The sequence below is a fragment of the Bidens hawaiensis genome, unplaced genomic scaffold (genome assembly GCF_021521415.1).
Source record: "Bidens hawaiensis isolate Kalapana, Puna unplaced genomic scaffold, B.hawaiensis_p1.1 tig00053957_1, whole genome shotgun sequence".
NCBI lineage: Eukaryota > Viridiplantae > Streptophyta > Magnoliopsida > Asterales > Asteraceae > Bidens > Bidens hawaiensis.
The window spans coordinates 27,990-41,162 of NW_027506277.1; the positions used below are offsets into that span (position 1 = coordinate 27,990).

The 13,173-nt window shown below is 34.5% G+C and overlaps 1 protein-coding gene across 1 annotated transcript in view; it reads right to left on the bottom strand.

The window, feature by feature from the left end:
- Positions 1–3,597: 3,597 nt before the first annotated feature.
- Positions 3,598–13,173, bottom strand: part of LOC143617335 (protein ACCELERATED CELL DEATH 6-like) — a 30,885-nt gene continuing 21,309 nt past the window's right edge. Inside the window, exons 5-7 of the mRNA XM_077089929.1 lie at positions 8,628–9,188; positions 4,545–5,080; positions 3,598–4,240 (exon numbers count right to left, since the gene is read on the bottom strand). Coding sequence (XP_076946044.1) covers positions 3,623–4,240; positions 4,545–5,080; positions 8,628–9,188 — 1,715 coding nt within the window. The 3' untranslated portion in view covers positions 3,598–3,622. The remainder of the gene's footprint in view (positions 4,241–4,544; positions 5,081–8,627; positions 9,189–13,173) is intronic.

The window sequence follows — 13,173 nt, forward strand, 5'->3', positions numbered from 1 at the left end:
TATTGAGTGAGCAGGGCCTTTGTACTTGAGTTCCCTTGACCAATCCTTGGAAATGCTTGGCATGGTGAGCTGCCTTGACCAACGTTCCTCTTCCCAGAATCCTTTGCTTTACCTCCTTCATTGTCAGACACTTCAATAGTCTTCACATCTCTAGCAGCCTGCCTTGGGTTTGTGCATTCTCTAGCAAAGTGCCCCATTTTGTTACAATTATAACAATGAAGCTTTTCGTACTTGAACCCAATATTGTTGCTGTCAGAGTCCTAGAACTATTCTTCCCATATTTTTTCATGAAGTTTGTGGCCTGATGAACCATCATGGTAATATGGTATTTGATGTCCATATTTTCAAGGTCTTGTTCATTTATCTTTGGAAGATCTCCATAATTGAAAGATAGAGGCAACAGTTTCCCCTATAGCAATTCTTTGTGGCTGGCCATGAAGGAATGAAACAGTGAGATGCGAGAGTTGTCAACTTGCGTGATGGGTTGACTTGAGCTTGAAGAGTTGGTAACTCCATGAGCTTTCAAGGCTTGATTGACAACTTGATTCACAATGTATTGATGTGAAGTAGATGCTGAAGATCTTGAAGCACTTGTGGACGACTTGAAGGCTTTAATCTGATCGGACTGAACTGAATATGAGACAAATTTTACACCATCGATAGGATGAACAGTGGAATGTGATTGGCTAAGAAAAGTGGAGCCTACACTAGAAGTAGTAGAAACACCTGCACGATTCAGAGAACTGACATGATTGCTCATTCAGAGTTTATCATCCATCTCAAAAGACTTGATGGTGGAAGTTAGCTCAGTAAGTGTTGTGGTGTTTTGATTAGTGGTTCTCTTAATGGTGGTAACACTTCTGTTCCACGTGTACGACAATGAATTTAGCAGCTTCTTGTTAACCTTAGACATTTCTTTAATAACACCAACACTTCTCATCTTGGTAATCAATGCTTCAAATCTGCCAAGGAGAGTAGTAACTGATTCCCCTTGAATACGGTTAAACCTATTGAAATCTCCATTCAACATTTCTTTTCTACTTTCCCTCGTATCTAGATTTCCTTCAAACTTTTTCACAAGGGCATCCCAAAGACCTCTAGCCGTTGTGCATTCTCTTAGAGTTTGAGCTATATCAACGGGCAGACACACACTGATTACTCAATAAGCTTTCTCATCATCAAGCATCAATTTCTTGGCATTATCAGTTAAACTTTCCAGGGGAACATCAACGGGACCACCAGGTGTCATGGTAGTGGGCTTGTGTGGTCCATTCTTAACTAATCTCGATAGTGCAAAATCATTAATTCTTATAAAATTTTTGAACCTCCTCTTCCATTCATCAAAGTTGCTTTCAAAATTTAATAGCTTAGGTGGCTTGTTGGTGCTTCCAGCCTCGTTCTTGAACATCAAGTAATTTTTTTAACATTTTCGGATCATAAGATATTTTTATAAGCAGATTATCAAACCAAACAGTCTTGAAAAAGTAGCAAATTCTGTTAAAAACACTAAGTGTAAACGAATCGCACAGAAAATGCGATCCGATTGGTTTGGAATGCGATTGGATTCTTTTCAAAGTGCGATGTAATTCCTTTTAATATGTGATGCGAATTGTTTTGGAATGCAATGCGATTCAGATAAAATGCGACTGTTTCATTGAATGTGATGCGATTGATCCAAAATGCGATTTGAATCCAAAATGCGATGTGATTCAGAATCTTAAATGCAATGCGAATGAAATTAAATACAAAGCGATTGGTTCCCAGATGCGATGCGAATTCAAATTGCTGGAGAAAATATGAAATTAAATATGAAATTAAATGGATGCGATGCGATGCGAATTGTTTCTGGAGAAAATCAAATTGCTCAGAGTGCTGTTTGGTATGGATTCAAGTACAATCACACATTTTCATGACTTTTAAGCTTTAAACACTTCAACAAGGCTGAAGAACACTTGAACACACTTAAATACACTTCTCAAACACAAAGACAAGACCAAAATCCAAGGTTATGGCCCAAGAACCTCAACTAATAGAGCCAAAAGCTCTCATATCAATTGAAAGTCCTACAGACGGGATCAAACAACGTGTTCTTTGATCAATCTCCTTGTAAGCTAGCAGAAATCATTACAAGTAAACCAAGATCTCGAATCTTGTAGTGTTTTGGTTATTACCTGAAGAAGAAAGAAAGAGATAAGAAAGAGAGAAAGTTGTTAGGTGAGAGTTGACATTTTGACAAAAGGTTGGTTTGCATGTTCATACCTTCACTATTTATAATGAAGGAATGCCATGCATATCTTTTATTTTATAGGCCTATATGGGTTTGTTTACGTAGATCAAGCCCAAACATACAAATTCACATACGAAAGCACAGTCAGCAAACTAATACAAAACAAAATAATACAAAAAAAATGTGATCGGGTTCTACAGTTGTGCTGTGTTTTAGTGGTTTTATGTTTTTGAGATTCCATAATCATTGATGGGTAACATGTACATAACTAAAAAAAAAGCTTTTCATGTTTTTTATTTTCTTTCTTATGAAAAACATTCATAGAAATTAAGTATATCGTCTTTTGTTGAAACAAGTAGTGTTGTGTTGTGTTGTGTTGTGTTTTAGTTGTTTTATGTTTTTGGGATCCAATAATTTTTTATGGGTGGTAAGATTGTTATGATAAAAAAGAACTATCAAAAGTTCAATCCTTACTGCAAAAATAAAAAATAAAAAGAATGCTCCAATTTGGATATTATTAATGAAGTAACATTGTTTCTTTAATAATTTAATCAGAACTAACCCTGCCAACTTTTAACGTATATAAATCTTATCTTACGATACTAATAAACAAAAATAAAAATGATGATGTGTTATAACCACATTAAATTATAATTTCTAATCTCTATTCTCCTTAATTCATGCTATCATGGGCTAAAATTATTTTGATAATTGGGTTATAAAATAGTCAATTTTTCATTCTAATCTTTTAGTACTTTATCTCATTCATACTAGCTATTAATGGGTTATTGGTCAAAACCATTTTGACAGTTGAGTTATAAAATAGTCATGAAATTAAAAGTATAATATTGATTGAAGATCAAATAAGTAAAAATATGAAAAAGAAGTAAAAAATAATAAAGACAATCTTTTTAATGTTGTTTTGTTCCTTCGATGTCCAGTTTCTTTTCATGAACATTATATGCTAATGCGTTATTCAAGATAACTAGCAGACATGTCTAAAATTTGTTTATATTGGATGACGATTTGAATATTTGTGATAAAACAACAAATGTTGTATATAAAGAGATTTTTCACAAATTTATAAATTTGAGGTTACAGACTTCTCATTGTTTGTATAATACAATTCATTTTTTTTTTACCTTTAATTTTGTTCATCTATTTCAAATAGCAAAACTTATTTTTTTTTAATTATTTGACAAATTCCGTGTAATACACGGGTTCAAAAGCTAGTAAATTATACAGCGTACAAACCCCTGTTCGGATTTTATTTTGAACTTTCATAAAACTTAACAGTTACAACACCAAGCAATGGTGCCATCACACACACATCTAGTAATTAAAATTCACACGTACACACATTAATTAAGAAGTTATTTTCTTGTACAGGAGTCCCTAGCGACAAAGTAATCTCCCAAGAAGTGAAGGTACATCCGGATCGGCAGCTTCCGAAGATATTCCAAAGCTATCTTTATACATGTTGATCACTATAATAAGTAAAGTGATGACACATACGGTAATTGCCAAACCAAGTGAGGGTGTTAGCACAACATATTGGCCTGTGACAAATGCGATTGTCATCGCAAACAAGGCAAATGTTGTAAGATAATACATATCCTCAATTTTGCCATCAATGAACTCTTGTACGCTTATAGAAGCATTCTCATAGCGATTGCGGTAGAATACTAGTGCAATGTGTCCAAGTAGAACCGAGCAGGAAAAAGAGAATGCTATAGCATTAGTGACAACAAATGCTCTGAAAGCTGATTTTTTAAGTAGATAGGGGGTGCCTTGTTTGGAGCCTTCGCTACTATTAAAACCGCCTGGCACGGTAAATGCAGCCGCAAAACTCGCTGTTGCTATTAGAGCGGCCACTACAACAAGACTGTCCACAATCGCAAAATGTTTGTCTATTTTTTCCCCTTCTATTTCTTTTGTCCCGCTCTTGTTTATTTTAGGAGACAATGTGCTTGTTTTATCCTGTATGCTAGTAGCCAGAGTTATAGTTATGGCCTGCAAAAGGTTACCAACTAATCAACTTAATTGACAACTTCATTTTGCACACCAATAAAAATCGCTATAGTTTTTCAAAAGTAAAGCAAATTAAGAAATGGTATACCAAAGTATATATGTGAAACAAAAAGAAAAAGAGACTTTATAACAGCTTTTACGCTTTGAAATTTGAACTAAGACCATCACCGCTCCAAGAACTCAGACACACTCATAAACACATTCCTAGTTTTGTGTATATGTAGCATTACGAGAATTATATTATTGTAGTAGTTTGTTTCATGTCCTAAATGAGTTAAGACTGTACCTTGATCAATCTCTTTCTTTGATCGTCTGAAGATACCATGTCCAAAGGAGTGAGGTTTTCATTGTTGAGGATGTTAATGTCAACTCTAGAATCAATTAGCGTCTCCATCTTCTCAAACTCAGAAGCAACCAACAAATGTATAGGTGTGTTCCCATTCTTATCTTTCTGGTTGATAAGATTCGTTAACGATTTATCTCGAAAGATGAACTCAATTGCTTTGTTTTTCTTATTTTCAACAGCAACATGAAGAATGTTCCTTCCATCATTATCAATAAACTCTGAGCATCCTGGACATAGGTCCATAAGAACCTTCAATACTTCGCAATGGCCTAGACTAGCTGAAAAGTGACTTGCTGAAGTATACGTGCCATCATTTAGGATTAATTCATGATATCCAATGGAGAAGTCTACACCTAGTAGTTTTGTTGTTGCTAACCAACTGTTATGATAAAGTGCATAATGCAAGGGTGTCCAACCACGATCGTCTTTGATGTTTAGCATGTCAGGATTTCTCTTTAGTAAGTATTCAATAGACTCTGATACAGAAATCCATGGAAATTAATTATACTCTCTAGAAAAGTTGGTCCAATTTTAGTAATTAGCAAATGTTACAACATAACTTCAAAGGATTGTTACGAATAACCCATTAAAGTAATTCTTATAACGGCATGATATGCATCTAAAATTGTTTGTCTCATTGATTATTAGAAAACAGGTTATTTTCGTTCGAAAAAAATTGACTAATTTCCTACGACATTCAGTTCCAAACAAATTTCAGGCGGAAAAATCCCTAATTTTTTTAACGTATTGCAACAAAATAAATAGTGACAATACAAATTTCTGTCAAAAATTCGTTGCTAAATGCCGACAAAATTTCAATCACAAACACATTTATTATATATATTTAACTATTCCGTCGGAAAACCGTGGAAAAGCATTATAATCGTGTAGTTTTTTTTTTTTTTTTTTTTAGAACAGCAACTTTCTTATATTTAGGATACCACACTCTTCAAATTTGGAGAGCTCCAATACCCCACTCTGGCCAATATTGTCTTAACTGGACCCACTAATTAAGGTATTTATATTATTATGATTATTGAAAATTATGATTATTGAAAAAAACATAAATGTAATACTAGTATTATTGATTTCATACATATAGTTGGTGTGTGAGTCTATATACTGATCATTAAGATATAATTATATAAAGTTAAACAAATAAATAAGTATTAAAATTATAAGAAAGATAGTTTTCTAAAAACTAAATAAATCAATTTGGGCATTGATTTAATCCATTGATCTATTTGATCAACTGTAGATAAAATTAATGACAGTAGTGACGTAAATAAATGAAAATTAAAGGAGGTTAACTAAGAATATAAAAGACAAATTGGGTAGACAAAAAGTATTTGTTTTGGATACTCCTAAAAATCCAGACTCTCTCTTCGATCACACTATTAATCCTTCTTTGATATCATACATTCCTGAGTATAACATGCATTTATTATTATTATTATTATTATTATTATTATTATTATTATTATTATTATTATTATTATTATTATTATTATTATTAGGTAGAGTTATGGGTATTTATTTATTATTTTTTTCTGTTATTGAGTTTTTATGTGCAACAACTTGGTTAGATATTCATGGCAAATTATTTAATATTTAAGCATTAATGGAATTAGTTTTGTTGATCTATTTAAGTGACACATCAGTGTTATCTGTCGATATGTAACGTATAGTACCAACTACCAAGAGCTATTAGTCATATGGGTTTTGATCCACAGGTATATGGTGATTTCTAGTTTTCTAAACTATATGTTTTTAAGTTAGGGTAAAATTTTAAATTAGGGTTAATTAGTTTGTCTTGTTTTGTGTCTTCCAAACTGAGTTGGGTAATCATACATAGTAAAATACTAAAATATGTTATGCTTCTCCAATTAGACATCAAAAACCCCTTTTCCGTTCGATCGGCTGTGATTATGTAAGATAAAACCAAGTCAAGCCCAACATCCTAAATGGTGAAATAGACATATATATGAAAACCGTTGAAGATAGGCAACCCAATTCCCTAGGAGAACCTTTGCATATATAAAATAGGAAGGCTCCACCTACTATGCAGGCTTCCCAAAAAGCAATTCGGAATACACGGATATTGGGGTCCTATAAATAGCGTTTGGGAAGAAGGTGATACAAATATGTCCTTAGTTGGCAAATAATTTGGTTAATCCACAGGAGTCCAAGTTTAAGGGTTACAGTGTAATTATGTCAAAGTATGTTTATGTTTTATATAGAATGTCAATGTAAGTATAGTGTCTAGAAGTGCCAAATGGAAAGTTTATAACTTCCATGTACACATGTCAGATTAGGATTAATTGGTTCTGATAATCTATAATTAGAGATCAATGCTCAAGAGTCAAAACATTCGGAATTTTATAAAGTTTGTACCATCAGATTGCTAATAAAAGTCTTGTTGATTCAACTCTATTTCATCTTTGTTCTTAATCGATCAAGTTGTGTAAAGATCAAATCCGGGCAACAATTGGTATCAAATCATCAGACTCTTTAATCAATTAATTGAAGATTAGTGGTGATTGGCAGTGGATTCCGACAATCAATTGAAGATTGGTGGTGATTCCAATTTCAATTTGTTTTAACAAATCAAAGTGTGATTTGTGGTGGTGACCGGTTGTAATTTCCGGTGAATAGATAGGGCATCAACGTGGTATTCCGGTGGTGTAGGGTAGCAACGACGGTGGATTGCGGTGGCATGGTGGTGGTTGGTTGTGATTTCCGGCAGATAAGAGAAGGCATCAAGTGGTGGTATTCAGGTGGTACAAGGCAGCGGCGGCGGGTGGATTCCGGTGGCATGGTAGTGGTGGATTGTGAATTCCAGTAAAAAAAAACGCAACAGCTGCTTTTTTCCCACAACACGGCAGATTCCGGCGAGGAATTCCGACTAAGTTCGGTTTTCTGGCGAGAATTCCGGCGAACACGTTTTTCCAGTAGGCTATTTTTCTGTAACTTTTGAAGAACTAAAATTGCTAATGGGTTTCTTTGGCAATAGATTTAAGGTTTGTGGCATTCCCAGTCTCAAATTCAACAAATTAAGGGGGAATTTGTTGTGGGTTGCGGCTGCGATTTCTGTGGTATAAAAAGGGCAGCGATGGTGAATTTCCGGCGGAGTAATCGAATGTCAAGGGCAATGTGGTAGTTGTATTGCGGGCTGTAGTAATTCTGGTGGGTGTCCGGTGAACAAAGGCAATAACAACGATGGTTTGTTTGTGTTTGAGTACGAATTAGAAACCAAGGTTGAAGATCAAGAGTGATCTATTCCAACAAAATAGGAGATTTTACTGAAAATTCAAACCAACAAAGAGATAAACAAGGAAACAACATTTTTAATGGCAATTATCGGAGATGAAGATACAGAAGCACAAGATGATGATAAAGATAAGAATAAGAATCAAAGTGCAAGAGATGAAGATCAAGAGGAAGATGAAGACTTCATTCCCTTGAAGATTGAAGATAAAACATGAAGATGTTGAAGGCATGAGGGGGGGGGGGGGGGGGATGTTGGCAAATAATTTGGTTAATCCAAGGGAGTTAAAGTTTAGGGGTTATAGTTTAATTATTTCAAAGTATGTTTATGTTTTATATAGAATGTCCATGTAAGTATAGGGTCTAGAAATGTCAAGTGGAAAGTTTATAACTTCCATGTACACATGGAAAATTAGAATTGGTTCTGATAATCTATAAATACGGGTCAATGTTCAAGAGTCAAAACATTCAATTTTATAAAGATTGTATTATCAAATTGTTAATAAAGTTCTTGTTGATTCAATTCTGTTTCATCTTTGTTCTTAATCGATCAAGTTGTGTAAAGATCAAATCTAGGCAACACTCTCAATTATTATCTTGTTAGTTTATTGCGAAAGAGGTTTTGGGTGAACCTTCATTCAGTGGAGAAGCTTGGGCGATAGTTTCGATAAGATTATATATATGCCCTTCAAGTTTGTACTTACGTCCACATTCAAGGCAACACAATAAGTGTAAAATTTCAAGCGTTAAACATACCGGCTGAGTCTGAAATGGCAGCTGCGTGTAATGCCGTTTTCCCTTCTGGTCCCCTAATGTCTATGACTTCGCATTTCTTCAACATTAGTTCCACAATTCCAGAATACCCTCTTTCCGCAGCAAGGTAAAGTGGGCTTTCATGGGACATATTAACAGTATTTGCAAGTTGAGGAATTTTATGGATCAACAAGAAGACTACTTCAACATGATGATTTTGTATGGCAATATGCAATGCATTTTTTTTGTCCATGCTTCTTGTAACAATCAGTTCAAGGTCTTCGTTCTTGTCTTTTATATTATCAAACATAAGTCGAAGAATATCTGCATGCCCCTCTCTTGCGGCAACATAAACTGGGGTCTCCCTATCAGAGTTGTGGTAGTATACTAGAGAAGGGTTTCTTTTTAAAATGGATTCGACATAGTCCACATTTCCGAACTTGGATACAAGGTGAAGAACTGTGTTGTTGCTTGCATTTGACCTACCAAGTAGGCTATTGATATGGTTCTCCAAAGACTCTTCTGCTACAATACTTTTTAAAACCTTATTCTGAATTTTTAGTTCTGTGAAAAAATATATATTTGTCAGAAACTATAATATGACAATTTGTTGATACATAAAAAATAGTTTGAAAACCATGAATTGGCCTAACTTATTTGAGCAACGACATAAATGGTTAATCACGTAAAAGTAACACAAGCTATGGGTAGTATTTATTAAAGTTATTTTAAATAAAATAAATGATCAAGGATATAAAAGTTTATCTGTTTGAAACTATAACAAAGAGTAAGAAAGGCATGGAAGGAGTTTGGTCTTGTATTCACTTTTGGTTGGAACTCGAGTAAATATATTAGAATTTAATTATAGTTAAACAAATTAGCTATATTAATTAACTATTTTTAACTATCTAACTGCACCAATTGCCGAATGCATCTGTACAGTATTCTAATATTGCCCCCCAAGTAAAAAGAAGGTATCAATGGGAAGCTTAGATCAGATATAGACAGCTGTAATGTCTCGATCTTATCGAGCAACTATACAATAGAATAATACTGTCACACACACAAAATTGGCAATGAAAACAACACAAAATTTGAATGGTTCGGACAAGACACTCTCCGTCCACTAGGTTTCTCTTTATTAGCTCAGACACACACAAGATTAAAATTATATCATAGAGTATAAATTATATCATGTATATGTTTCTGTCTTAGATAAATAAAACATATACATAAGTCTAATTAAAACAAGCCCAGAGACATCACCAAGCCATACAATATCCCATTTGAAGCCTTTGCAAAATCACAATTGCCACCCAAACAAACCCTGTACTAGTAACTGCAGTAAACAAGTTTTTCAATCCTCTAGTATCCATAACCAAACAAAAACTTCAGTCACATCTCCCTAGCAACCCCTCTCATCAAGTACCAGAGAGACTAGTTGAAGCTCCCTCGAGCTCCAACTTAGTCGTGACATAACCTACCCATGACCAATCCTCTTTCTCAACTATTTTGGAGTCTCCACCGCATCTGGAGATACATCAAGGACCACCAACACTATCCAAAATTAGCAAACCATTTCCAAAAAAGAAAGTTTAGTCTTAGTCTTCAATTATTTGTAATTGTGCTCGTAACAAGCTCCGTGCTCCCAATGTCACAGAATCTCATGAATGGCTTACACTTTTGGACTCGTTAAGCTAATACCCCTCCTCCAGAATGCACGTTTGCAAATTAAACTATTTCAGCACTAGATTTAGCGAACCAAACTTTTCATGTTTAATCGGGACGGTTACTCCCTCAGCAGGTAACTCAACCATGTATAACGACCCTATCTTCATACCATGAGGAATCACTAGCTCCTTGTTCATCCAGTTGACAAACAAAAACTAACTTTCTTTTCAGACCTGGAATCACCCTCAAATTCTTCTAGTTCCCTATAGTTTTCTATATGAGTCGTCGGCTCATTCTTCGGTCCGAGCCCTGGGTTCCTCCCACTACTTGGGAGCTTACGGTTTCATGTTCTATTTCACTCCCCGATGGGGTTCTTTTCACCCTTTCCTCACGGTACTACTTCACCATCGGTCATCCAGGAGTATTTAGCCTTGCAAAGTGGTCCTTGCTAATTCACACGGGATTCCACGGGCCCCATGCTCCTCGGGTCAACCGTTATTTTTAAGGCCTATTTCTTTTTTATCCAGAAATGATGAATTGAGCTCGTATAGGCATTTTAGACACTGCTATTGAAATAGCCCTTCATATTTTCTGTTATTCCACCCATTTCATAAAATATTCGACTTGGTTCAACAACAGCTACCCAGTATTCGGGAGAGCCTTTACCTGGACCCATACGTGTTTCTGTGGGCCTTACCGTAACTGGTTTTATGTAAAGTAAGTAAATCAATATCCTGTTGGTAATTTCGAGTCGTTCTCACAAGTTGGTGAATATGGAATGACCTAAGTTAACAAGTTTGTCAAGTTGGTTTAGTTTCATAATTGTAATATGATTGTTATGGTAATGTCTTGGTCACCAAGTTAGGGTGAGATTGTAAATATAGGGTTTGATTAGAGGCTTTAGACGTGTGATCAATAGAGAATTATTGTAACAAGTTTTTAAGTCAGTTTTCTCTTGATATAATAAAGTATTTGATCCATCCCATGCCTTGAAGTGGTATAGAGCTTGGTGTAACCGTGGCCCAAGCTCGAGGTACCCAGGTGTAACATTCGTTACTTTTAAAACTCGAAAACCCGACCCATTTTGAAGTTTCGATTTGTTTATTATATTTATGTGTGTGTGTGTATGTGTATCGAGTTCGTTTCATGCATTTATGTGACCTTCATCATTAACATAATATTTACGTAGATTTACTTCTATCATTCGTTCCTTTTCTTGTTCATTTTGTTCAACTAACGAAACCTCGGGATTTAAAGTTCTTAATTAAACGATCTTCAAACTTTACGGGTTATCGCAAAAATTATCCAAGAATGTTAACTTGTATTTCATTGCAAAGGCATTTCAAAGTTTAGGGTGCAATTCGTAAATATATTTAAACAATGTTAATTCTGCTTTTTGAAGGAACTTGAAATATCAGGGACAGAAAGTGTAAATATTGATTTAAATTAATTATATTAAAACAACTCAGCCGTCCCCTACCTGTTGACCTTGTTTTCACGGCAAGATTTTCCAGCGAGCTCCGGCGGCCGTAGACCATATTCCGGCAACCTTATTACACCCTAAAACGCTCGTATTAATGCAATTAAAAGCTTGTAAAGTCTTTAGTCGTTAACGACAAACCATAATGATAGTGCATAACTCACAAACGACGACTAATGGTGGTTAATTCAATCCGTAACCCACCGTAAATAATCATGAAACGCAATATTAATCACTAACGTTTCAATTAAATCTATATTTAGGTCGCAGACCTTAATCTAAACTCGCCTGCAACCGTGGTTAACCATCAAACGGCAACGTTATTCTATGCATTTTGATCATCTACCTCTGCTAATCAAAATCCCCAACATAATTTAAGCAAGCATAGAACCAAATTATTGAATTGGAATTCTAGGGTTTGAAGGAATAACGTTGAACTGGTGTTATTATATTTATTTTTCTGTTTTGATATCTAACCAAGGGTTAGGTTGTAATAAGAAGTGTAGTTTTTGTAGGAAGAATAAAAAGTAATCTTATCCATTGATTTTGAACATGGAGGATTGAGATTAGTTTAAGGGGAAATCAAGTGTAAAGAAGAGGGAGGGCATAAAAGTAATAACAAATTTGTTGACTTTCTCTCTCCACATGCAACGCACATGCCAAATTCCCTCATAATTTTAAAACGTCCATAACTTTTTATTACGACGTTTTTATTGAAAAATAAATTCACCATAATAACGAGTGTCTTTTATCTTTTATATGAGTACCATATTATAATATAAACATTTTTAAAAAATTAGTGGGTTTTTTACAAATTGTGTGTTTACCAAATTGTGTTTTACAAAATTGTGTTATACAATAGTATTTTTCATTGTGTTTTTTCTATTGTGTTTTTACATTGTGTAATACAATTGTGTTTTTATCATTGTGTTTTTCTTTCATAGTGTTTTTTTCCATTGTGTTTTTCATAGTGTTTTCCACTGTGTTTTTTCAAACTTTTTCGGCATTGTGGTGGCGGTGGGTGACGGTTGTGGTGGCGGTGGAGTGGTGGTGGTTGTAGGAGATGCGTGAAGATGTAATTTGGTTTTATGTAAGTGGGTTTTTGAAATTAGTTTAAGTAGGTTTTGAGATTAAAGTAAGTGGGTTTTGATATTAAAGTGTTAGACTAAAATACCCTCCTTCCTAGCCTTCTTAGGAAAATCAAACTTCTTATTTGAATCTAACCCATCTAACCAAATAAACAATCTGGTCCATCTGGTTACCACCCTTGTATATGAGCCAAAGGACCCGGGTTTGAACCCGGGTCATTGCATTTATTTTTTTGGTGATTTTTTTTACCTTTTTCTTTATTATATATAAATCAAATAAATTATCATAAATTATTATAAATCAATTAAA